Genomic DNA, 27,708 nt, shown 5'->3' on the forward strand with positions numbered 1-27,708 from the left:
TGGCGATTAATTATTGGCATTTACCGATTGGTGCCCGAAAATCGAAATCAGAAATATTCTAAATTTTAGTTTCAGAGTGTCGCACATGAGTACATGGATAGAGTAAAGAAGACCAATATTTGTGTATAATTAACCGCATGCCACTGGCAAACAATAGCTACAAAAGAACCTATTGGCGTGCGATTTTTGGCAATTAATCACTGGAATGCGTGTTAATACACAAGTACCAGAAAATCGAATAAGTACTTAGGACATCTTTTTTCTAATCAATTAAAACAAATCTTTGACAAAAAAAATTAATCAGGATATGCCATATGCCAAATTTATGTTTATTTAAGTCATTATATTTTTGAGTTATCGCATTTTCATGCATATGAAAATACATATTGACAACACCTGATGGGATTTGATTCAAAATATAATACGCATCTGTACTTTAGATGGTAAATCTATGTGCGAAATTCTATTCATCTTGATTTTTCCGTTTTATAGCCATCATAGTTCGCTTTGTAGTTAGCATGTGCTAGGACAACTGGACTAACAGATTTTCTCTGAATGAATTTCCTTCAAAATTTGAAATCTGCAAATTTGATGCCAAGCTCATATTCTAAGTTCCATTCGTGTAGTTTAAAACTTTTTGAATTATCATGTTTACAGACAGACAAGCAAGCATGTCTGAAAAGGGAAGATTCGCACAAAATCTTGAGTTCGAATTGTTTGACGATTACAATACTTTCTCTTTCTATACTTCCTATACAAGAAAATAAAAATCATTTCTGCATCGCTTTAAAATTCAAATGATTAGCATTCAATAAAATCAGTTTTAATACCATACAATATTTCCTCTAATCTTGATAAATTTTAAAATATATTTTAAATTGTATTTTACACGATTTTTATTTTCATTTTTACACGATATTTATTTTCATTCTTTTAATTATTATCTTTATACACACGCGTGTTGCGAAGGCAAAAAACTTTATAGTTTTTATTTAAACTGCAAACTCAGTTTTTTATAGCCAGTATAATTGAGAGAAATATTTAACAAATGTTAGACAAGTCGCTCAAATAATCAGATGGTGCGCCAGGAATGATTGCTAAATTTTTTTTTCCAGATAATTCGCATAGATATAACTCCATGTCATGATTTTCCACCAAATTGCTTAACATTAAAGACGTGTTACTTTAATCGTCTTACTTTAGTTCTGTTTATTGTGTACATGAAATTTTCTAATTGAGATAGTCCTATAACAGCAAAGAGCTATTAAAAATGTAAACATCGCCTTTAACGGGCACAAGCCATTTTCTTTCAAAATTTATATTTTACGCTATAATTAGAGAAATAAAGCTCATTTATGACTAGAGAAGTATTTTTTTTAAATTTTCTTGTTGTGTCTGTTGTTTATAACAGGGATGGTAACATATTTACCACCGCCCAATACAAGCGATAACATTTTACTTACTTATTCAATAGAAAAAATAAGAAACATTAATAATTTCACTAATAAATATGCCTTTTTGTAAAACTATTTATTATTAGTTATTTCAAAATTTAAAATATATTAATTTCACATGAAATAAGTGGTTGAAAAACCAAATACAATGTAAATTACTTAATGCATAATTTTTAATTATTCTGGTGAAACAACATAAAACAAGGAGCTGCACGCAATGGAACATTACGTGAACGTGACACTTTTGTCCGTTTCTGGTTAGTTTTGGTGCTACAGGTTTTGAAAGATATTTTAAGATAATAGTAAGATATTTACCTCATCCTTAAATAAGGTTAATCTATCTTTTAAGTTTCGCGATATTGTAACTTCACTTTTTTACTTGTTTGTAAACAGCACAGATATTAAACTAAAATCATTGTTGTTGTTGTTGTTGTTGTTTTTTAGCTTTCAACAATGGTCAACAGTCAAGAGGTTAAAAATTGATGAAAGAATGAAAATTATTTTAATTTCAAGGCAACAAAAAAAATCCAGTAAAAATTTCCCCGAATATAAAATAAAAACAATTAAATTGGTATAATTAAAAGGAAATTTTAAAATGATGTAAAATTAATTTTAGTGCAGTTTGTTTACCACTTTTAAAATTTATCGCAACCCCCCCCCCTAAAAAAAATTCAACTTAATTTTTAATTAATTAAAATTCTAATTAAAAGTTCAAAAAAAATCGCTATAAGGTGCATATTTTTACCTTCTAAGGTATTTATTTTCCAAGTTTGGGAGCTGTAAGTCAAACGGTCTGCAGAGCGATGCACGCACATATATTTATCTTTATTATTAACATAGATATATGAATCAAAACATTATCTTGTTGTGATATTTCGGCCAAGATGTTCGAATCTCTTTTAAATGTTTAACAATGATTGAATTCAATTATGTACAGGACATCATTGTTTTAAGCATTTATCATATAACAAGAATGACACTTCAAGCCTCATCAATGCGAGGATATTTCACCTATGATGATAGATTTTTCGTGTATCAAACTTATATGTCTGACGATATAAAATTATATAATTTTCGGAAGAATCTGATAGGATAGCCTTAAATCAAAGAACCTATTATTAGAAATGCACGTAAGGAAGTGATGCAAAGAGAAACTAAGCGAAAAGAGCGTCCAAACATCAAACAGATCTACGTATATTTAACATTCGATGCAACTGAGAATGATTTAAACTAAAATAATGTAAGCATGTTTTCTGAACTCCAAGATTAAGCTTCTAATAAAGCCAAAGAGAGATAAGAAATAAAGAAAACAGCTTTGCAATTTTTTTTATTATTATTTTTCCTCCCATGACATTATCGAAATCAGCCGAAACTGTAGAACGGTTTACATTGATGTTATTGACTTACCGCAGAGAAGCTATCACGCAGTAATGTTTGCGGTCAATAAAAAAAAATCTCGTCTTTAAAAGAAAGTGTGCAACTTAAACGCATATTTCGTCTTCATATCCCTTCAAAAATGAAGTATTTTTTATACATGCTAAATACATAGAAACCTGATTTTTGCTTGAAATGCTTGATTTCTATCGTTCTATTCAAATTTAACGTTTAAAAAATACCAGGAAATTAGCCAATACTCTATAATATTTGTTCTTTATATTCTAATATGCTTTCAAATAATGTTCTAAAAATATTTTTTTCTTTTAAAGTATAAAAGTATTAGCCTGAGGTAATTGTGCAACTTAATGTTTTTAAATGTTATTGACATCAAAGTCAGAAATAAGTATGTATTTTTTTTAAAAAAATATTATAATATAAGAGTTTCAAATATTAATAATCTTATGAATTCGTTTTTTTTAAATAAATGTTTGCATTTATTTTTGAAAAACCCGATGAATTACTTCCTGTTATCATTCGTATGATAAATGTTCTTACAAAAAATTTAATGTTTCCTATCTTATTTTTTTCTCTTATAATTCTTTAAAACATTTGCATATTCTCCTCCTCCCTTTTTACTTTAGAAACATCTTTTATTTATTCACTATCATTTTTAGCATAAATTGTGATTTTGAACCGACTAGCCCAAACACAGAACAGCGCTCTTTTCAGTGCAGTTTTAAGAATACATCACCTTTGACCTTAACCTTGAAGTTAAGAGTTTCTTATCGAATGCTTATTCTATTCCAAGTAGAAATCGATTATTTTGTGAATTTACTCACAGCAAGTCATAAATTTCCGATTTAATTATGAAAACTTTCTTTTTTCTTCTTCCTTGAAATAGTAGGAACTTACAATTTTATTATTCACTTTTGTAACCATACATTGTGAACCCAAACATCCTAAAAAACACGATATGAATAGAATAAAAATAAATTATTCAAATGATATACTTTTTTTTTGTATAATAAATTCTCTCATTATTTAGAAGTAAGGATATTTTTCTTATTTGAGGAGGTAATCCACATTCAACCAAAAGTTGGCAAATTTCAAACGAAGAAATTTTGTAAATCACACATTTGGCGAGATCTCTGCCGTCTATTGCTCTCACTTGGCGACTGTATTAATTTCCATCTGAAAACGGCAACCTCAAATTTTTCCCAGAGTTCGTTCCGTAACAAATATGAACGGTGGAGTTGGTAGTGCCTATGGTGCGGGAAAAGCAGGATCTGGTACAGATCCTATATCTATTTTAACAAAACCTCATGTGATTATTAGAATTCTTTGTTGGGTAAGAATCGCTTAAAAAATTATAAACGTTTAATTAATGTGGAAACTTTAGATTCCAGTGCCGTTCGTAGCGCCAAACACTGGCCATGTTTGTTATTGATCCGTTCGCTGGCCACCAGTGATAGCATGACGGGATATATCCGACCCTACACTTTTCAACTAATTTTACTGCAGTGATAAATTTAGTGAAAAAAAGTTTGGAAACTTGATAATTATTTTTCTTAATAAGTGGATACCGAAATGGATATCTCTATGCCGTTGTGATCGGTGATATATTTCTTTTCAATCTCTAAGATGGTTAGAGGAGATTCCTGAAGGTGGTTTGTGACTAAAAGAACACTATATTTAATTTAGATTGCATGTGTTGATAACACTTTAAAGAAATGATGATTATGTTAATATATTTATTTTTCATTCAAATGGGAAGCAGTAGCTTCTTATTACAATCATAACCATGTGTATATAATAAAGGGGAAAAATTGCAGAATGAAACTCATAGTTGTTCCATGTTCTTATGAATAAATTAATTTTTATAAGTTATATATATATTTATGATTTTAGTTTAAAGTTAAATATCCATTTCAGTTATTCTTAATATATTTATTGCAATTTTTTTAAAAAATATTTAATTACATCCATAAAATCTTTTTTTTTTAAAGGAAATTTAGAATTTTTAAAGCTTTTCTAATCTACAGGTTTGTGTATATTTTTGATTAATCATATATATTTATCTTAAAATATTGGTTCTATTGTTTAAAAGAAATAATTTAGATATTCTCTATAGAATTGAATCATAGTTACTTGATATAAATATTTTGAATTGCATTTTTTATAGTTGTAATTTTTTTACAGTTTTCAGCTTAGCTAATGCTTCCAATATAAAAATAATGAAAATAGTTTTTTAAAAAGTTCCTTGTTATAGTTATCATTGTGATAGTTTAAGGAATTTAAATTTTAAAATAATTTAGAATACATTTTATAATCTTGTCTAGAATTCATTCTAATGTTTCTATTTTCCAATATAAATTTGTATACAATAAGAAATAATCTTTTTGATAATTAATTAATTCATATTTGTTTTAATATCTGGTTTCTTTTTAATTTTGTGATTTCTTCCCCGTTAGAAACAAATTAAGAAAATCCTCTATGTTTCTTTAGAGTTTTCTAAATCATAACTTTGCAGTTATTTTTTTAAACATCCATGAACAAAAATTTGAAATCATAATAAATAAATAAAATTATACTAAGTTTTGTAAAATAATTTATAAAATACACTTGAAAAATTTTTAATTTGTGAAACTTGGTAATTGTTTTATGATTGTTTCAATTTGCTAAAATAATGAGACTTGTGTTTGTGAATTTGCATTCTTTTCTTTGTTTTCAGTAAAAGAGGCAGCCTATAGTGAATCTTCAGATATTGTTCTATTCTGCTTAACTGTATGGGATAGAAATGTATAAAATTTCCTTTAACTTTTCTTAAAATTATGTTACTGACTTATGAACCAGAAAACTGGAATTTGTATAGCATTTTATGATATTGGTTGTTATTTCATTAACTAATTGTGAGATTTTTCTAACTAAATTAAATTTGTAATTATATTTAATCTTTTAAATTAAGTTTATTTTTATGATAATTATATCGGATCTCTCTATTTGATGACTTTTATATTAAACTGTAAAATAATCTAAGAAACCTTTCATCATAATTAAATATTTGAAATTGGTTTTAAAACATAAGTCTTAGTGAGATAATAGTGTAATTTTTTTAAAAAAAGGAAACAATCTTTAAAAATTATGTTATTTTCTTATATTTGTTTTTTAAAAAAGTTTATCACAAAATAATTTATCTAATTATAAAAAAATATGATTGACGAAAGAAATTATTTTATATACCGTAGGAAATTTTTATTCTTTTGTTAACATTTTCTTTCATGTAGAGTAATGCTAAAACATTTAATTTTTTCATTTATGATCTTTCCATTCCTGTCAGTAGTTTTTAATAAAACTAAAAACATAAATTGTGAAGTAGAAAAAAAAAATCCAGATTTCCTCATTTTTTATTTATTTTATTACTTTATAGCATTTTCAAATTATTTCCTGCTTTTAATGATCAAAATGCTCAATATGAAAAATCAGGATGTCATTATACTAATGATGAAATTTGATTAGTGTTTTGAAGGTAGTTTTTAATGTAAAGGAATTGTTTCAAGTGAGCAATATTTCCTTAAACATAGTTATCCTCAAAGGAAAATATATTTTTTCTTTTTAATTTTATATAAAAAAAAAGTTTAATTCATGAAGGAATGTTCTAAATTTGATAAAAAATGAGAACCAGGTATCTTTATTTTATAAATTTAGAAGCAAATTCTTCAAAGGGTATTTATGTGTTATAAATAAAATTCCCATCATCTTGATAGCTTCAGCTTTGTAACTGCAGTATTAATATATTTCTTTATATATATAATATGACATCTGAACAAATTCAGTATTTCTCTTTCCATGTGGATTTGTCCAAGTGTTATGCAATTATTAAGATTTTACTCAGTGGATGAAACTAACTTTTCTATTAATCACTCTCTTTAGAGTTTTTTTATTCTTATCTTCTCCATTTGAAATAAATTTTGCTGATTTATTGCACATGAAAGAGAACAAAGTTTAGTTAATGAAAAATCTAAATTGGAAAGAAACTGCAGGCCTTATTTTTCAATAAAGGAAAGGAAACACTTTTCTATTTTCACATTAAATTACTATTTCAAAAAGAATTTTAGAAATTTAAAAGTTTGTTTTTAAAAAGTGGCTATTATACTTTAAACATTTTTTTAAAGAATTGGTTTGCATGTTTTTATTTAGTGTTAATTGTTACATTTAGGAGAATTTTGTGTATATTTTACAAGAAATTAATAGATCAGTTTGAAATATTGTTTTTAAAGGATTATATTTTCATGTCACTTTTGTTTAAAGTATTCTGTTTTATTATCAATTAAATTAAAATAATTCTTCACCCTGTACAGAAAGGTGTGCTATTATTTGTCTTCCTTTCAAATGTAGTTCTTTTCTTTTTTTTTTTCATTTAAATTTAACTATGTTTTGATTTTATTCTTAAAAATTTTTTAAGTATGAATATGATTCTGTTTTGAGGAATTATTTCTGAATATCTAGCATGAATATTTTATGTGCAGCAGCATGCATAATAATTGTTTGATGCCACCAAATTAAAATATTGTTACTGTTTTAAAAAACAAATACATAATTTACAAATAAATGTCTTTATACATTATTCTATTAAGACACTGCCCTGCCAAATTATTTATATTTGTGTTTCTTGAGTATCGTTGAAAGAATTTCAACTCTAACAAATTATTTTAAATGTTTTTTTTTTTTGTTTTTTTATGGTAAGCAATTATTATTATTTGTATTTCTGACAAATCTTATTTAAAATGTGTTTTTGTTTTGATATGAAAATATTTTTTAAATACTTATTGAGGAAATATATTTTACATCATTACTGTAAAATTGGTGCTTTTAATTACTTGTTGCACAATAAATCCAATGTGCTTCTATTTCTTTCTAATGAGCAATTTAATGTACAATAAATGTAGAATCATTTGTGGCAAAACAAATATCAGCTTTATAGTTTCTGCTGCTCTTTAATTTCAATGATTATTACTTTTATAATTGTCTCTAATTGTGCCATAATTAGAATAACAAGATGATTTGAATTTTTTGTGGTAATATAAAATCTTAAAATTCCTTTATATTCTATAAACATACTATGGCCTATCCGCTACAATACCTTTCCATTTTCTTTCTTTCCATCCTTTTTCATATTCATTATAGCTTATTTATAATTATTTCTGCATTATATTTTAAGTCTCCAAATAAAATAGAAAAAAAATCAGATTACAATTTTTTATTACTTGTCTAAAAACAATGCATCTTCTTGAAAACTTTTTTGCTCTGCATTTCACAAAAGTTATGGAACCGAAATAATTGGCAACTAGAAAATTTAAAACATTCTAAAAAAACTTTTTTCTCACATCATCAATTGATTGTTATGGCATTATATATGTATAAAGGGTTATTGTTTAATTTCATTCTTTTTGATTACTTTTACTTTTTATTCAAATACACTTGTATTTTTAGATATTCTCTTTCTCTTGCAGGTTTTTTCTATAGTTGTATTTGGTTGTATAGGTTCTGAAGGATGGATGAAAAACAAATGTCTCTACAACAACGACGTAAATGCCTGCAACTTTGGCACAGGAATAGGCGTGATAGCCTTTTTAGGAAGTCTGGCTCTTTTAATTACTGACGTTATGTTTAATAATATCTCCAGTATTAAGGTTCGTAGGCGAGCTGTTATTGCCGACATGGCATTTTCAGGTATCATTTTTGATTTTTTATGAAACTAAAATTTTGGTATTTATATTTCATTCTCAATTAATTAATTATTTTATTTAAATTTCAATCATTCCTTTCACACTTGCAACATAATATAACATCTTATTGTTCATTGATAAGTATATACATTTGAAAGGTATGGAAATGACAGAAAAAATAATTAAAAGTTGTGAACTTAATTTTTAATTGAGATCAGCATTGATTGATTTATTTCTTTACTAGAAGATTTGTATTCAAGCCCAAATGTAAATTTTTAAACTATACAAATTCGCTTGAAAAAAGTGTTGATAGAAATTGGATTCAATGGGTATTGTTTGATTTAGTATTACTATAGTTTTTTTTTTAATTTTTAAAAAATAATTTGACAAAATATTTGTATTTTTTCTATCTAAAGAATGATAATACAGCTCATTCAAGATTTAACACTAGTTATAACAAATAAGTATGATAGAACATATTCATATTGCATATTTTCATGATTTGATCAAAAAGGAGTATGCATTGCTTTTATCTTATAATTTTAAGCAACAGCAAATTGTTTTTCTTATAACAAAGTGATTTGCTCGACCCTTATAAGAAATTGGCATTATGCCAATAATTCTATTTTCAGAAAAGACCTCATAGTTGAATTATTTATACATGCAGTTTGGAACTAAGCTTATTAATTCTTTACTTTGCACATGATAAATGGAAAAGAGAATACTTTTAATTAGAATAAGTTTAAAGTATTTAGTCATAATTCCCTAGATGTAATTTTATGTCAAAGCTAAATTTTAGGAATAAGAAAATTATTACTTGCATTAAAGATATAATTTTCTACTATGTTTTCACAAACTTTTAGTTACTATAAATAGGATCATCTATAAAGGTGAATATGAAATCTTAAATCTGTAGAAGTTGTTCTGATTTTTATTTTTAATCTTTCAACTTGTAAGGCAAATGCTGTATACTAGCAGGGTATAAGTATTATTTTACCTTCATGCAAGCTTCTAAACTGTTTGTTTTACTGAATTATGGGAGTTTTAGTTTCTAACCACTCAAATTAGATAATATTTAAAGTTTGTATTTGCCAACTTAATAGTTTTATTCTCGTGCCACATTTTATGCTTATGAAGAAAGATCAGAATAAGTAACTTTACAAATAACAATTTTCTTTCTAAGCTTTACAAATAATTGAGAGAAATATATATATTATCTCAAATGTTTAATTTTTGCCCAAATCTGTATCAAGAGGGTATTTGAGATTCTGTGTACACTTTTATCTAGAGGATTGAAGACATATATTTGCAAAAGAATTTGTAATTTGTGAAGCGTGTTGCATTTAAAAATATAAATTATTTAAATATATGTGAGGAAAAATAATGATTAATAATGTTTTTAATTAAAATAAAACATTCATAATAATATTAAATTCATTTTCATTACTAATTTCTATTTAGAATATAAAATTACTAGTTACTTTTAATATAAAAAAATATTAATGTAAGATTTTGAGTTATCACAATTATATAATAATTAATTAACGGTGATAATCTGGAATTAAAATTTTTTTTTCTTTTGTAAGGAATATTCTCAAATTAATCTCAATAAGATTTTTAAAAAGTGATTTATTCAAGTGGGAGATGTAGATTCTAATTTGTAGTTTTGGTAAAGTTTCATTATTTTCTCATGTTTCTGTTAATATTATATAGTAAGGAAGTATATAGTATATCCAAAGTATATAGTATATATAGTATATCCAAATAGTAAGGAAGCAAAATTAAGTACTAAAGTATTCAGAGAAAGTAAATTATAAAGTGAGCCTAGAATGATTGAAATGTGTTTGAGGGGGACTCATTTATAGTTACTTTTCAATTAATTCTATAGCAAAGTTTTCTTATAACATAATAATCTTGTTAACATAATAATTACCAAAATATTCTTAAATTAGAGATTAGTTTATTATTTTTTGCTAATTTAGGTAAAGTTTCATATAATTTAGCTGCTAAAATGATGATAGAAATATATCTGTTTGTTTATTAAAAAATGATAAATGTTTTCAAAGTAACAGTATGTTATATTATTGATCCTATTAAAAAAGGAAGTATTAATGGGCTTCTTTCTCAAAGTAGTAGAGATATAACTATTTTTAAAATTCAGGTTACCCTAAAAATTTTATGTAAATTTTGATTTGTATTAAAATGAAATTCTTCTTCCTTCTTTCTTCTACTAGTTCTTCCTTCTTCTTTTACTAGTTTTAAAGCATAGGTCGAAACATCATCTTAAAATTGTAATGCAAAGTATGTAAAATTCTGATATGTCTGCTTGTTTCTGGTGTTCATCTTGCTTGCTTTATAGAAAGTTTATGGACAAGCTTATTGTCTTGTTTAAAAAAGGGGGGGGGATAGAGGTACAGAAAAGATTTTAATGGGATTTTTAATATATATTTTCTTATATTAATATACAATAATATAAATAAAATTACTGCATTCTTTAATTTCTTAAAAGCAAATTATTATAAATGTCAAATTTTATACATATCAAACTTCCAACTTCTTTCCTTCACTTAAATGGGTACCTGTGGGAATCCATTAAAATTCCAAAAGTTATTTTTTTAAATTTTTCATGAATAATGAATGTATAAATAATGCATGTACAATGAATCTCATTATTCTTGCACCTAAAGCATCCTATTTTTGAATATTATAACAATAAGTTTTATATTTCATTTAGCATGATCTTTTATATGTGCAAATATTGTGATAGGGAAAGTTGAATATTAGCAATTTGGACTTATAGACGGTTTATTTATTACTATTTTTTTCTGTATATAATCAAAGCACTGAAGGTAAAAGTCTATTTATTACTATGCAGCATTCTATGTCCAAATGTGCATGACTTAAATATTTTCATGTTTTATAATAATCAATGTTAAAACATTTGCAGCTAAACAGAATGAAAAATTGTGAATCATAATTACTTACCTCAATTTTATTATATATGTTATTTTCCTACTCTTACACTTTTTAAATTGCAAAGAGAAATTGGCATTAATTGAAGTAAAGTGCAAATTTCTTTTTGCGCTTTTATGAGCAACAAATAAAGTTGATGTATGGAAAATATTAAAAAATAGAATATATTGTAGGGTAATACTGCATTTTTTATTAATTATTAAAAATTTACTGATATATATACATAATTTTGCAATAAAAAATAGTTATATAGTGTATATATTGTTCTGATTCAGATGATAATTTTTAATTTGACATTTGTTATTGCTCATTATATTTTTTTTTAATTCAACACTTGGGTAAAAGGATGTAGATTTATAAATTGGAAAAATAGTTCCTCATTATAAGATTTTTAGTTAAAATTATAAAATTGTAGTAGTATATTCATGGCTTCTTATTAATTTTGCTTGTTATATCAATATTAGTGTATTTATACCATTGGTTTATGTCCTTTAGTTCTTTTATATCTACTATTTAAATCTCTGTTACAGTTCTAATATTTCTACTTCTGTAAAGACCTGTGAATGTATTTTAGATGACCTTATCAAATAGGAGCATTGATTAAGATTAATGTCATTACACTTTTCTATAAACTTATATTAAAAATAAAATTAAGTCACTTTAATAATCTAGATTTCAGTAAATATTCTAAAAATCAAATACATATCATATGGAAAATGAAATATAAAGTTATGGTATTGATTAACATTTTTAAAATATTTATGTAATTTTTATATTTTTACTTTATTTTATGAAGTTATTGTTTGTAATTATTATTTTGTTTTAAATTAATGAGAAAAAAGATGGATCTATCAAAATTTAACTATTAAAACAAAATAAAATATATGTCTAGTCATTTTATTTTTCATCTATTTACTATCTAAAGTAGTATCTTTATCTATTTAGTTCTATCATAAAAGTAGTTATTGAAGATTTTATTATTAAATAAATATATTAACAATAAAAAAATAAATAATATTACAGTTATAGAAAATAGTTTCAATTTTTTTCTTACTAATAAACAATGAAGTGTAGTGAAAAAAAATTTGAATTTTTTTGCTTGTGGAAACTGGTCATTGGATTTTGATATTTATGGTACTGATAGTAGCTAAAAATATTAAACATCCGAAACTGTTTAAAATTTCTTAATGTACTATTTTTTCTTTTATTAGAGGTATGTTAGTAATTGCTAAAATGTTACTTAATTTGGTTAGTAGTATGCAATGCACACACACACACACACACACACACACATATATATATAAGGATATTTTAAAATTTAATTTAATCTTCTTTCTCTTTCTTTTCGCTCTGTGTTGTGTGTGTGCTCGTGGCTCCTGCTTGTAAATAATTATGCCTTCCTGGGATGGATTAAAGAGAATAAAACAAAAGTGTGTAAAAGTGTCTTCTCTTTTGTCGAACCTGCCATCTGCTTCAAAATTTTATTATGATTACATTATATATATATATTCTGTTACTAATCTTAAGTTTGCTTTTCTTCAAACTTTTTTTGTTAGTGACTGTTCAAACTGACTATATAGAAAGCTATGAACAATTAGAACTATTGAAGTATCTAGTTTCTTTTCATCTGAGATCTATTTTAGATCTGTGAAAAGAAAAAAAAAAGAATCAAATACAGTTTTAATCTACCAAATACTGATTGAAAGTATTCAAAATGAAATCCCACCCTGATATATTAGTTACTATAAAATGCATTAGAATTATATTTAGAATTGTTAACCTAATGATGTATCATTCATGTTTTCTGACACTTTTTTTTTTGTTGCCAATTTCAAGATATTTCAGATATTTTTTACTTTTTTGCTATTTTCAAGTGCATTTTAATGTATTTGAAGATATTTTTAACTAATACAATTTGTTAGATTAATATAATATTTCAAATTTCTTTTTAACAGATGTTTACCTTCTTTTTTTTTCCAGCTGGAATGTCCTTCTTGTGGTTTGTAACATTTTGTTACTTAAGTGATTCTTGGAGAAAAGCCCCTTATCCTAAAGATGGATATGGTGTAAACAACTTGAGGGGTGCTATTGCCTTCAGTTTCTTTTCCATTTTTGTCTGGGTAAGTTATATTAATTGTGTAAAAAAATCTAAGAATTTGTTCATTTTAAACTGCCACTTGCTTTTGTGCTCAGACAAAATTTATCCTTTTATTACTGCTGGATTATCAAATAGACAACTGCTCTGGAATTTTGGTAACATTAAGACCTCTACATGTATGCAATCATTCATCATTTTTAGTTAATCTTATACTTTCATTTGGCTTATAGAAAAAATGTTTTTCAATTTTTTTTTTTTTTAAATGTTAGAGTAGTATTCCCAATATTTATGTTTTCAAACTCACTGACACATTGATACACAAGTCAGCATTCTGGGTAAATTTTGTTTTAGGGTATTTAGATTGCATAGAAAAAGTTTTAAAACCATGTTTTAAATCACTTTTAATTTTTTTTTTTTTAATTTGCCAGATACTAAAACTTTTTCTTTTGAAGATGGCCCACAGTTAAATGTTCTTGAAGTTAAAATCCATGAAAAGAATTGTCTTGGAAATCAAGGACTAGTACAGAGTATTCTGAATATACTTGGTGATCAAGAAATAACAGGAGGTGCTCAGATCCCTATAGCGTGTTATGTACTGAATGAAATATAACAAAATTTGGCCACCATACATATTAAAGTATGCGGTTTTAATTTATCAAGAAAAAAAAATTAGTACCAAAAAATGCTGATAAGGGATATCCTGGTGCTGCAAGTGCATAAAATGTGGGAAAAACCAATGAAAAATGGTTATTATAGCAATTTACAAATTTGGCTCAAGATGACCACCAACTCGATCTTCCAATAATTGCATGCAGTACACTAGATTTTCGGTGGTGGCTTGCAACATATCGGCATTTATTTAATCTTTTAAAGTAGGAATGTCAAGAACATGTCCTTGATACACAGCGCCTTTCAAGTGAACCAGAACCGCCTCGCAACCAGAATTTGCCAAGATTCAGATCAGTGTCATCGTTTAATGGGTTTTATCCTATACATATAAAATTTCAGGATCTTACGCAATATCTTTTACATCATCGAGAATGGGGTATTTGTTCGTCATAATATTGAATGTGCACTGCTGGTACCCTGCTTAATAGCTATCACTTGATCCATAACGGGTTATAACTTTTTCAACTTGTTCCTACTTGATAACTTTACGTCCTTCTTAAATTACATAATAAAGTTTTCGATCACAGGGGTGAGATTTCCCCTGTTTTTTGGTACTAATTTTTTTTCTTCTTGATAAATCGAAACTGCATATTTTAATGTGTATGGTGACCAAATTTTGTTATATTTTGTCCATCACATAAGACACTACAGAGTTCCGAACACATCTTGTTATTTCTTGATCACCCTGTATATTGTGCTTATAGGTCCCACATCTTTAATCCAACACTGATTGTTATTATAGAATCCTCATAAAATTATTTGCTGTGTGAATTTGTTTAAGGAAATTACTATCTACTCTTAATGACTGGAGGGTTCACCAGGAATATTCATTGTGTTTATTTTCATCTAATATCTTATGTATAACTTAATGATTCTCCCCAAATTTTTTTTTTTTAATATCAAGCTGTGATGGGGCATCAAAGGCATGTTATTTTAATAGTCTTGCAACTGATCTATTTATTATGATATAAATCTTCTTAAAAATCAAGTCTCATTACACCATAGTCCTATTGAAAATATACATAAATGCCTAAATATTCTAATTTTCTCATATCTATAATTTTACTACCTTATTCTTCATATAAACAACACAGATAGAAAGCAGGATGCATTTCTTTTAGGTTAAAAATGTGAGGAATCCCCCTTTCAAAACTTGAAATGTTTGTGACTTGATGTGACAATAGTAAAGCCATGGTTTTTCTAAAATAGTCTGTAATCTTTAGCTGTCTCTTGTTGAAAATTGAGATCCGCCATTTTGAATTACTTCTAGAAGGCCATGTTTAGAAAATACGAGCTTCGTATAATTGCTGACTGTTTGTGCTTTCGATTTTCAAGTATAGCGGCTTCAAAGTCTTACTAATATCTACAACAACGATATACCATTTTCTTTTTGATTCAATAAATCTACTGCCATTCTGCCATGGGCGTTATGAGAATTCGGACTGAGTCGTCGGTTTTTTGTGATAAATTCAATATTTACTTTATGAATCACTTCATAATGTAAACATTGTGAATAGAAGCTGAGTCACATAACTCTTTTTTCCACTCTTGCACTACATTTAATTATACCTAGACGACACTCGTGAATTGTTTTCAAAGTTTTCGTTTGGACTTCGCGATTATTAATATTGCATTCATTAATGGTGATCCATCTTCAATACTGATAGAAAGCTATGTCCCCGATATCTGGACAAATGGGTAATAATTCATTTTTCTCTAACCAACCCTTTCAAACAAAATTAATTTCCAGTAACATTTCAACCTCTTGTTTGAGCTTCCCGAATTTCTGATATCAGCAACTGCTAGAAATTCCAATTTTGGATCAATTTTTAATTTCATTTTATTTACTCTCATAATTTATTTTAAGTGGAAATTGCACTACACAAAACTGATATGTGTGAATTTGAAACTACATGAATATTTCGTATGAAATGTTGTTTCGTTATTAAAACTTCACTTCGAATTATTCTGGGCCTTTTAATTACTATCCCAAACTATTTTAATGTCTTCTGATGAATCACAATGATATCATCACCGGTGTTAAATTCGAATTGGAATTCAGATGATTAACAAAATAATGGAAACACTTTAGATTTATAAAGAATCCTTTATTAGTATAGTGTAGGACCGCCTTCGGCATGTAATGCAGCTAGGAATCGATTCATACAAGTGTTGAATAGTGGTTAGAGGAATATTGTACCATTATTCCTGGAGATACTGTGAAAGTTCCGGGAGAGATACCGAGGGAGGATATTGATTCCGCATTGAACGCTTTCAAAAAACCATAATGGTTCAATTATATTGAGGTTGGGTGACTGCGAGGGCCAAGACAGATGTTTAACTTCATCTTCGTGTTCATTAAACAATGATTGGACAAGTCTCGCTGCTTGGATAGGTGCATTATCATCCTTCGAAAACTCCATCTCTTGCAATAAAAAAGTTTGCTTCGTAGGATGGACCTGATCAGCTAAAATTTCTCTATATTTCTCCCCATTGATCCCTCATTTCAAGGTTACGATTGGTACAACAGAAAACTACGTCATGGCTGTCCATATCATGACAGATCCACTTCCATGCTTGATAGTTGGAAGGAGACAATCACGAACATATGCTTGTGCAGGTGTCCTCCAAACGTGCACCCGTCCTGTTGTAGGGAAAAATTTGAAACACGATTCGTCAGACCATAATATTTACTTTCACTTATGAATCGACCAGGTTTTGTAAGTGTGACGCCATTGTAGACAACGTTTACGATTAACATCTGTGACAAGTGGCTTGGGAATTGCTGCTCTGCCATAAATGTTCTGTTTTGGAAGGTGCCTTCTAGCTGTAATCACTGACACTGGAAAATCCAGATGGGTATTGACCTCTGCCGTCACTTTTGCTGCAGTTGTTCGCATTTTAGACATTACAGTCCTCTTCAATATCCGTCTATCTCTTTGAGCTTTTCTTTCTGCCCACTATTTTGCTTTGTCGAGCTTGTCTTGCCGAGCTCTGTGTATGCTGTCATGACACTGGGACACTGGATTTTTTAGACACAGCACTTCTAGAAACGCCTAAAGCTGGGATGTTTCGGTCACAATTACTCCAGCTAAACGGACTCCTACAATTTGGTCTTTTTGAAAATCTGAGAGGTCCAACATTTTTTTTTTTTTTTTTGAAAAAAAATCCATTTATTACAGAACTTTAATAAAGCTAACACATACTACCAGAATATATACATTGCTATTTATATATATAACAATTGGTGGCTATTATTATATTTTAATGCTTCCACTTGCGAAGCGCATTCTGAAATGTCACTTTTATTCATAAGTGTTTCCATTATTTTGATAACCTCCTGTATCCTCCATATGCTTTTAAAGATTAGAATCCTTAAATTTATATGTTGGTTCGTAGATAAGATTTCATCTGTGAGAACTTTATTTATTTATTATTATTTATTTATTTATTTTGTATTTGATTGCATATTCTGGAACCCTCTATTCGCATGTACTATAGGTTGAAAATTTAGCGGTCATTATTCTTTTGAAGGCATTTTATTATTTTTATAGCATTTGCATTTGATTTTTGTAGTGAAACAATCATCTCTCTTTTTATTTCCATTTCTGCTTTTCTGAATTTCCCATTTGGAATTGGCATTTTGTCGCCATTTCCCTTAGTAAATTTCGAGAGATTTTTGGTTACTATATTTGCAAAATTCAGTGTCGTATTATCTTGACTTTTGGACAAAGGATTGTTATATTTTAATCATTTTAGCTTGATTGGCGACATTATTTAATTTTTTTCTGGTGTTAGATCCATTTTTAACTGCAGTTTTTCTGATATTCGCTTATTGCGTTTGTCCCAAATGATTCTATCTCGAGTTCTTCACCTGAAATATTTGGCTCAAAATTGCAGGTCTGCGCCAGATTAGAGTGCAGTAATATATTCTTCTACTGCTTTATCTCCTAGCATTCACATATTAAATTTGTAGCGATCTTAAGTTATATTTCGGTTTGAAGTAAAATAACTTTTAAATTCGATTTGAACGATTTCATTAGAATATCCCTTGTTTATTTTAGATCCAAAGTGTTTTTATCAGATTGTGATCCCATTTCATACATAAAGATGAGCCCTCTACTCTGCTACAGGCTTGCTGATCAATCCAATAAGTTCTGAATCTTTCAGATCTTGATATCTAAATGTCGAATAAGGGACATTTCATTAACGAAATATTTCTGCACTGTTTGTGAGCACATACCTTGTGCACCTGTTTGCAAAAAATAAAAGATTCTACGCAAGAAAAATCGGGAAACAGTTTTCTTAACTAGACATTCATTTATTTACATCGAGTCACTCTTTATTTTTATACAATTTCTGATAAGCAATTCCATATCATGGTTACGAATATTTCTTAGACAAAAAAAAAAAAAAAAAAAAAAAATGATTTTCTTAATAAACTACTAATTTCACAAGAAATTCGCTGGGTTTCCGCATGATCATTAGAATAAATTTTCTCTACTTTTCTTCTCGAGCTACTAATCGCTCACACTCCACTACTTTTCCACTTTTCTTGACTGCCAAACAAACAAGAAATCTTTTCTGCGTAACTTTCAAGACAACAGGAATGCGCTGCCATCTGCGGTTAGGAAGAGGAACTAATCCCGACACCTTTTAGTCTTCTATTGGAATTAGGGATTGCAATACCGGACCAAAATTTCAATACCGGTATTCGGTATTTTTTAAATCTTAATACCGGGATGCCAGTTTTAATACCGGTATTAGAAATTTTAGAAAAAGAAAGAAAACACAAGTGTTTCTTTGTTTTATTTGCCAGTTTTGTTGGAGAGTGTAAATATCACAAAAAATAATTTGTAACTTATGAATTATAACAGTATATAATCACAAAAAAGTAAGGAAACATCTTATTTATTTAAATCACAAAAAAAAAAAGGAAATATCGCTATTCAGTCTGTGGTACTATTACAAATTTTTGAAATGTGATCTTAAAAAACATAATGCATCAATTATACTGTAATTAAACCTGAAAAGTAATTTTGTGTGAAAATTACCAGCTGTCGAAAACGTTCTTTCGGCATCTACGCTAGTTGGTGGTACTGTTAGCAATGCGCGATATACTTTTTCCAAGTATTTACCTGTAAATCCCTCATCTTCAAATAAATCGATTTCCCGTCGGATGGTTTTGGATATAGCTGATTTCTGTATTGTATTTTGGTTCTTTGAAATTTTATTTATCGCCAATTCTAATTTTTGTTCAAGAGACAATTCCTTTTCACTATCGACAGTTGTGACATCATAAATTTCGATAATTGAACCGAATTCTTCCGAATGTGGATAGGTTTGTGGGTAAAAAAAATTTAAGAAAATTTACTCTAAACTTAATCAGATCTGAATTGGTTATTTTCTTTTCTTCTTTTTCATTTTCATTTTTAAAATCATTATAATTATGTAAATACCATAAGTCATTTTCTATTTCGGTATGCCTTTCTTCTTGAGATTTTTCAATGTAATATATAATTCTTCAGATAGTGATGTGTGCTGTTTTTTCAGTAACTGCAACATGAAATTTATTGTTGCATTAGCTGTTAATAAATTAAAATCTATCCGACATAATGCCCCAATAGTCAGTTTTATTGGAAGTAGAGCTGATATAGTTCTGGATATTAAGTCGAATTCACTATCTGAAAAATTAATTTGCAGGTTTAAGTCAATTATTGCTTTTTTGATTGGATTTCACAGTTTCAAAAATTGTTCCATCATTTGGAGTAAACTGTTCCAACGTGTTTTAGAATCTAATGTTAACGTATACTCTGTTTTATTTTCAGTTAGTATATATTTTAGTAATATATCCTTTTTATAGGGGAACGTTTAAATATCTTAACAATTTTTCGAACTTTATAAATTATAGGAAGCAATTCTTGATACGTTAATATTTCATCCTCATTAGCAATATCTTCTTCAACAATTACATTGTCATTATCTTCATTGTCAATATCACTCTCACTCTTACTCTTTTCAAAGTTGGAATCCGAAATTTCTGTATCCACAGTATTTGGATTCTTCTGTTCTTTATTTTTTTTTTTTGGTATAACACATCTATTACTCCTAATTGAATACAATGTGCATAGCACAACTGCTGATTTGCACCAATCAACTTTCCAACTTTTTTCATAATTTTTGCTCCATCAGTCGTTATGGATACAGTATTTTCTTTCTTATTTAGATTTAAGCAATTAATTAATCCATTAATTAGCTAATTAATTTCGCCCGTTATGGAGACAAAAACGTATACTATTTTGTTTGTACGAACGCTATATGTTCGCGATACCTGAACATATAGTGGAGACAATTTTAAAAATTTCTAGTAAACACCGATAAACCGGTATTTAAACTTGTGAATACCGGTATTACAAAATTGTACAAATGGCTCAAAATATCGGTATCCCGGTATACCGGTATTGCAATCCCTAATTGGAATGAAAAAAATATATTATATAGCTCTAAATCGGATGAGCGCCCTGTGTACAATATTTATTCAGTTATAGTAAGATCTGTCCTCAGTGGCTTTTTATTCCATTACATAAAACAAATGTCAGGTTAAAACAATGGCTTGAAATTCTTAGCAGTGTATATTAGTAGACCTTATTATATTAGTAGGCCCCTAAGCAGTCTATGCTATTAATAAACTTAACCGTCCGGTTTTATCAGACGTCCGGTTTTTATAACTACTGTAATAACTAAATAAATGTAATGAAAAAAATAAAAAGCTTGTTATTCATTCTTAATGAAGTATTAATAATATATTATTATTCTGAAATGAATGAAATGTGTACTTTTATAATTTTATTTATAATCTCCACTCGTAATAAATGCAAGGGAAGCGTCTCTGTTTAACATTCTATTGATGATTTTGTTTCAATTGAATCTTACCCAAATACCAATGCTGCTTTTTGAATATTTCGAACTTTATATTTCTATTGATTCATGCGACAAAAGTTTTAGAAAATTGGAATGAATTAAAAAAATATTTATTATTATTATAATAATCTACAGTGTCGTTAAAAATATTAATTACTAGCCATCTTTGGCGATCCATTTTTTAATCAAGATTAATGTTGCTGGAAATACCAGTTGTTTTTTGTGTGTGTGTGTGTGTGGGTGTGTTTTTTTCAATTCTTTTAAACTTCAAATTGATAAACCTATAGCTTAGATTATTCCAAAAGCTTTACACATTTCTGTCGTTTTGCTTTGCATTTCTTCGATTTTATATCTACATCTTTATACATACAGTTATAAGAGAAGTAAGTTATAAAAGTAAGAGAAAATAGCAGCAATATTTTAAAATGGAGGTATTTTATAATTTTTTCCACCATTGATAGATATTGAAATTAAGCATTAATTTTAAGTACAATAAAACATCAAAAAACATTATTAAAAGTATGTCTTTCACTTAAAAATTACTAGGGACTAAAAAATAAGCCAAATCTGCATATCTTGGTCATAACATTGAAAGTCTGGATGAAATATTGGTAGCAACAATGTAAAAGGTTTGAGTTCAACTTTAGCAAAGAAATATATTGTTGTAAAATATATTTAAGATGTTTGAAAAATAAATAAAAAAACAGAAAAGTTGATGGCAAAAAAATTACTATCATTTAAATAATAATTTTTTGAATTTTAAGATTCTGTAAAGACTATTTTTCTATGATAATATTTTCAAAAATTATCGCGGAAAGCTCCAAAATTTTTCTTCGTTTTTAATTAATTAAACTAATTAAAGTTCTGGGGTGAACATTCCCACTCAAAAAAATATGTATGTCCAATTTTGGTAACTCTAAATTAATTGGTCTGGCTTGTGGAGTGCCAATACACACCCTTATCATTATCATTACTAGTTTTTAATGCATTTGCTGAAAAGAAAAGTGCAATTAAAAATCGCTGTAATGCATTTATTTTATTTCCCTACACCTAACCAATGAAGAGGACGAAAGACGAATTCTTGCACAGTGCTCAAGAGTGACTAGCTTCCATGTTTTATAGCATTTACTGAAGTCTCATTGATGTGATCATTGGTTACAATACCTCTTATCTTGTGTATATTCTTTTCATTCCCAGGCTGGCTGCATATTTTTTGCTTTCCAACGCTACAAGCAAGGTGCAGACACTGCTTTCATGACGAGCGGTTTCGAAGGTGATGGTAGCATGCCTGGCGGGGCCCCCTACACCAGCTACCCGGACGGGCCGGAAATGAACGAGGGCTACCAGGAGCCCCCCTTCTCTGCAACCCAGAAGGATATGGCGCCGGGCGGGCCCGGGTTCCAGCAGCCAGCTTATTAATGTGCATTCCACCGCTACTACATATAATACTAATCTACTCGTCGAGTCATTTCTGTAGGTGAGAGAGGGTTAGAGAGCTCCACAATATTACATGTACAGTTGAGTGTGCATTGTTCTATTACTATTCCTTTGAATGGTGACAAAACGTTTTTTAAAAAAATCCTTTTTGACGAGTTGAGATGTTATCGTGATGGGTTGCCCAACGATTTGGATGGGAATTAAAAAAAAAAAAAGTTTGGGTGGGGAGTGGGGCTGGCAAAAAAATTATTGGATTAATTTTGTTTTTTGTATATATTTTAAAATGTTGAGATTCAAAGTGTTTCATGTAAACAGAATTTTTATTATTCATTTATAAATATAGCAATTTTGAATTTTGTTTGTATATTTTCAATACTAAAATATAAAAATGAATTTCATTTACACTGCTTTTTGAATGACATGAAAATGAAATATATTAGTGTATTAGATCAATTGTCAATATACTTTTATAATTATTTTGGTGTTTTCAAACTCAAAACTTGATACAAGACAATAATAAATATCAACTCTATCTCAGGAAATATAATTTACCCCCAAAGTTCATAAAAAGCAAAATAAATTATCACTAAATCAAATTTTACTATGAGACATTAAAAATTTGTCTTTTAAATTTTATCAGTATCAAATCCCAAATTAAATTATTATTTAATGCTAAAAAATTTATTTTTTCTACTTTTGTCAGCTCTACAGGAAACTAAGTCATTAATGGAACATTTTCTATTTAAAAATGCAATGTATTTGAAAAAAAAATCGGCTTTTGTATGTTTGTGCAATTTAAGAATTTCATTTTTTTAAAAAACTTATTGCAAAGTTTTCTGTACTTGAGAGTAAATGTTTAATCTCATGTTTGTTGTGCACAACTGAAGATGTGGAAAGCTTAGTCACTGGCATGAAACTTTGTACTTTAAAATCACAGAAGTCACTTAACATCATTGAAGTGTAGAAAAAGCAACTAAGTTGTCACAGGCCTGCACTTTTTTTCGTGAGTCAGTATTAATTTTATTCTTTTAATATAAAAAAAGAAGAGATTGTGCTTATTTTTAATTTTTACACTTGTATTTTTTTATATTTTGTTTATTCACAGTTTTGTATTTTTTTTCTGTACTGCTTAAGTATTTTAAAGTTTTAAATAAATAAGATGTACTTATTTCATAAATGTTAGGATATTAAATAGAGGTGACTTTTATTAATTAGAAATTCTTCTGAGATTATTTGCACTGTATAAAGTGTATTTTTGTATCAATATAAACTTTGCAGGATTAATAAATTAGTAATATGTATATAAATTGATATTTAGTTATGCTAGTTAAGTTTATTTTTGAATTTTTTCTAAACTTTAAAAAAGAGCATCTTAAAAACTTGCTTGTCATTCAGTGCTCTGCCAAGTAAACAACTGAAGACATATTTTTGATGAATATTTTTTCATCTTTTCTTTTATTTCTTCTGTATTAAATTGGGAATGCCCTACTATTTTCAGGAGTCTGCATTTCATTTTACTTATTTAAATATTTTTTTTCTAAACCTCTCTGTATGATTCTATGATATTCATTCAAATTTGAACATTCTCAAAACAGTCATTTGCATTCCTTTGTTAAGGCATTAATGTTTTTTTTTTCTTTAATAAACTAAGGAGTGATAAAATTATAAAAAAAACTTTTGAATCAATTTGTTACTTATAAACCATTTTCGACTTTAAAATTTCTTTTAGAATTAGACTTTAGTTCACTTTTGAAATTTCTCTTGTAGAAATTTCTTTGTATACATATATATATATATTGACAAAGTTTTGAATGTTCTGTAACTGCTATAGAATGCAAGTAAGATCAGTTGCAAGAGCTCTGATTTAAAGCAGTGAAAAAATTATTTCCCTTTAACATATTAAATAACTTTAAAAAATGTGTTATTAAATTAAAAATTCTATGTAACTTTTTTTTGATAAATTTTGTTTTATAAGTGACTTAATTACAAATGTGTTATATATATGCAAGTTTTATATTTTATACTATTCATCTTCCTGTCACCATCAATAATTTACTTAATATGTAATAAATAAACTAGCCATCTAGTCCTCTTTAGATGTGTAGCAATTAGGGTGTATTAAAAATTTGCAGTGACATCGATAGGCAACCCACATAATGTTGTTATCCTACTAACTAAATATATCAAATAAAGTACAATAGGAATATTATTTTTCATGTGAGTGGAGTATATATCTGTGTGTTTAATAAATGCTAATACAGGGAATGCATTTTATCTACAGTGAAGGCAATGCATACCTTTTCATATTGTTCAAATCTTGGATTAGTGGACTACTTCAGATTCTAAATTTTTAATTATAAGTTATCATTTTTTTTCAGCATTAGATTAAAATGTTTATTTATTTTTAGCAAAGCTTTATTTTTATTACTATTCATTATGATTTCGAAAATCATTGCACCATCAGTGTAATGTTTTAAATATTTAGAGAGTATCATGTTCTACATTTTGAAGCTGCTTGTTGTAAATCTATCTATTTGCTATACAATTTGCTGTAGCTTCAAAAAATATATGAAAAATTGATAAATGTTTCGATCCATGTTGTAAAAAGATATTACAAGCATATCCTTTTTCTAATTGTTGATTTTTTTAAATATATATGAGGGAAATAAGCTATTATTTTTTAAAGAAATCTTGCTGTAAAGTGTGAACAAATCATCTAGTCTGTTAATTTGGAATTTCTGCATTCTTTCGTTTCAGTGTTATGCAACAGTGAGTAAGAATAAAATAGAACTTGATTACAATTTCACTGAATCTAGGTGTAGATAGTTGTAATGAATCAAATAATATAAATGTCATAAAAAATTGTCCTGCATGTATTTTACTATCTGTGCTTATCATACTGTGTGCACTGTACATGTGCACTTCATTTCATGCTCCTAGCTATTGCCTGGCAATTATGTAGAGCATGACAGTGCATTTATTGTATTTAAGTCGATACAATCCATGTCATTGCAAAGTTTTATTTTGCTATTTATGACAGAATCTATCTTGGTGTGGTTTAGAAAATGTCAATTTCTCGATATAATGAAAAGATTCTTTGTTTTTTTTTAATTCTTTGTTCGTCAGATATCTTTGCAGCATTATGGAACCTTGTATTTATCTTGGATAAGAAAATATTTGTAAAAATATACGAAGAGTGATGCATAACATTTGCTGATTTCTCAGTTGTTTGTAAAAGAGCATTCTTCTCATCTAGAAATGTGACTTACTAAGATATTTTTCTGTATTGTGTAAAGTGAATGTTTTAATTATTTTTATCATAAATGGCAGCAGTTGTTCTTAATGTTGTTTTATCCTTTGGAGTTGGCTGCATTGTAAAGGTAATGCATAATATTAGCTGTTCCTTTTCATATGTGTTTTTATTCTTAATAACCATAAGTGTCATTTTGAAATTTTCTGAGTGTTTAAATTTGTTCAAACCCACCGTAATAAATGAAAAATAATGTAAATTCAAATTAACAGATATCTTTGGGGGATATTAAACTTTTACTACTAAATCCTTTATCCTGTACGTGTAGAATGTACGTCCTTGTTAACACTTAAATAATCGTTTTCAACTATTTTATACTCGTAACTGCAAAGAACATTATCAATATGAATAAAAAAACATCCATTTTTTTTTTTACTGTTTAATTGATTTTTATTTATAATAATGAAAAGTTTGTGTGAAAAACAGCAAACGTTTTTATTTATGTAGAATTATGTAAATGGTACATTATTACAGTTTGCATACTCTATGGGGAAAAGCTCTTGCTTGCTATTTTCAGAATGTATCGCTTCACTATTTTGTTTACTATTATTTTACCTGTGTTGATTTCGAAATATCCGAGTGCAGCACCGATGATGTAAATATTTTTCTGATACCAGATTTTTAGTTGTTTGATCTTTTAGTGCATGAAGTGTTGGCCTGAATTTACAACCTTCCTTCATCTGTAGCTTAAAGTTCTTTTGTATAGTTATTGTATTTAGCCAAACCACTGTGATGTATCATATCTAGTCAGAATAAAGTTCTATCAAAAACATTAAATCGATATTCTTATGTTCTTTATTTTTTGAAGCCATTCAAGTGCACATGAATGTTACCAAGTCATAAAATAAAGTTTATTTTTAAAAACAAAATTTAGAGAAATGTAAATTTTTATTATTTTTCTGTTATATATATTCCATCATGGGAGGCATAATTTATGTACAAGCAAGTCACGTCAATCCACAGCGCGGCACAAGAGCGAACGAAATATTTAGCTCCATGATTATATACTGTGAGAATCTGATAGGAGATCTTTCTTTACACGTGTTCATTTTAAGTAAGAGAATTACAGAGATCTTTTAAAAGAATTTGTTCACATCGACACATTTCCCTTCACTTGGAGCGTGTGAATCGCTAATTTAAGCATTTTCACAGAGCTTCTGTAGCATTAATTAAACAATAAAGGTAGAATTGGATCAGGAAATAATAGAATATTTCGGAATAAAGATAATATGGGCTAAATTAAGATTAAAATTAGGAAAATAATTAGGATTTAATTTAGATTTAGAAATATCATTATATATATAGGCTTTTTGAAAATTGTTCTAAATATTTTATGAAGTCATGAGTTACATACTTATAATTTTATCATATAAGAAGTGCTTTTAAAACCAAAATTGTATTAACTGTCATTTCAATATGTTAATTGTTTTTCAGAAATATTGCAATGCTTATTACTCTTATTTATTGTATCTACAAATTTATTGCTTGTTATTTAAAAAGTTAAATTAATAGAAATCTTCTAAAAAATATTTTTTGTTGATCAATAAAATTTTCTGAATTAGAATACATTATTAAATTTTAAATCTCCCTAAGACCATAAAGTCACATTTGAAATTATGCTGGTTTGTGTATGAACACTATCAGTCAAAAACTGAATGTGCTAGACAAATGGAATTTAGTATATAGTCTTATTATTAGGATTGCAAATTTGTAATCGATTGTGGGCTAACTTAGTCAAGTAAA

At 27.6% G+C, this 27,708-nt stretch overlaps 1 protein-coding gene across 1 annotated transcript; it reads left to right on the forward strand.

Annotated features, from left to right (window-relative positions):
* The first annotated feature begins 4,059 nt into the window (after positions 1 to 4,059).
* LOC129976029 (synaptogyrin-1-like) lies at positions 4,060 to 26,746 on the forward strand. The gene is made up of 4 exons (XM_056089366.1): positions 4,060 to 4,179; positions 8,342 to 8,561; positions 13,511 to 13,650; positions 22,416 to 26,746. The coding sequence occupies exons 1-4, from the start codon at positions 4,072 to 4,074 to the stop codon at positions 22,635 to 22,637; spliced, it is 690 nt and encodes a 229-aa protein (XP_055945341.1). The 5' UTR covers positions 4,060 to 4,071; the 3' UTR covers positions 22,638 to 26,746.
* The last annotated feature ends 962 nt before the right edge of the window (positions 26,747 to 27,708 follow it).

Source organism: Argiope bruennichi, chromosome 7 (genome assembly GCF_947563725.1).
Source record: "Argiope bruennichi chromosome 7, qqArgBrue1.1, whole genome shotgun sequence".
Taxonomy (NCBI): domain Eukaryota; kingdom Metazoa; phylum Arthropoda; class Arachnida; order Araneae; family Araneidae; genus Argiope; species Argiope bruennichi.

What these genes read in the sequence shown, in the direction of transcription:
- LOC129976029 (XM_056089366.1), top strand. Translation starts at nt 4,072, where the DNA reads ATGAACGGTGGAGTTGGTAGTGCCTATGGTGCGGGAAAAGCAGGATCT. An exon ending in TTATTAGAATTCTTTGTTGG is followed by an intron (nt 4,180 to 8,341) that starts GTAAGAATCGCT and finishes TTTCTCTTGCAG; the next exon opens with GTTTTTTCTATAGTTGTATT. An exon ending in TGCCGACATGGCATTTTCAG is followed by an intron (nt 8,562 to 13,510) that starts GTATCATTTTTG and finishes TTTTTTTTCCAG; the next exon opens with CTGGAATGTCCTTCTTGTGG.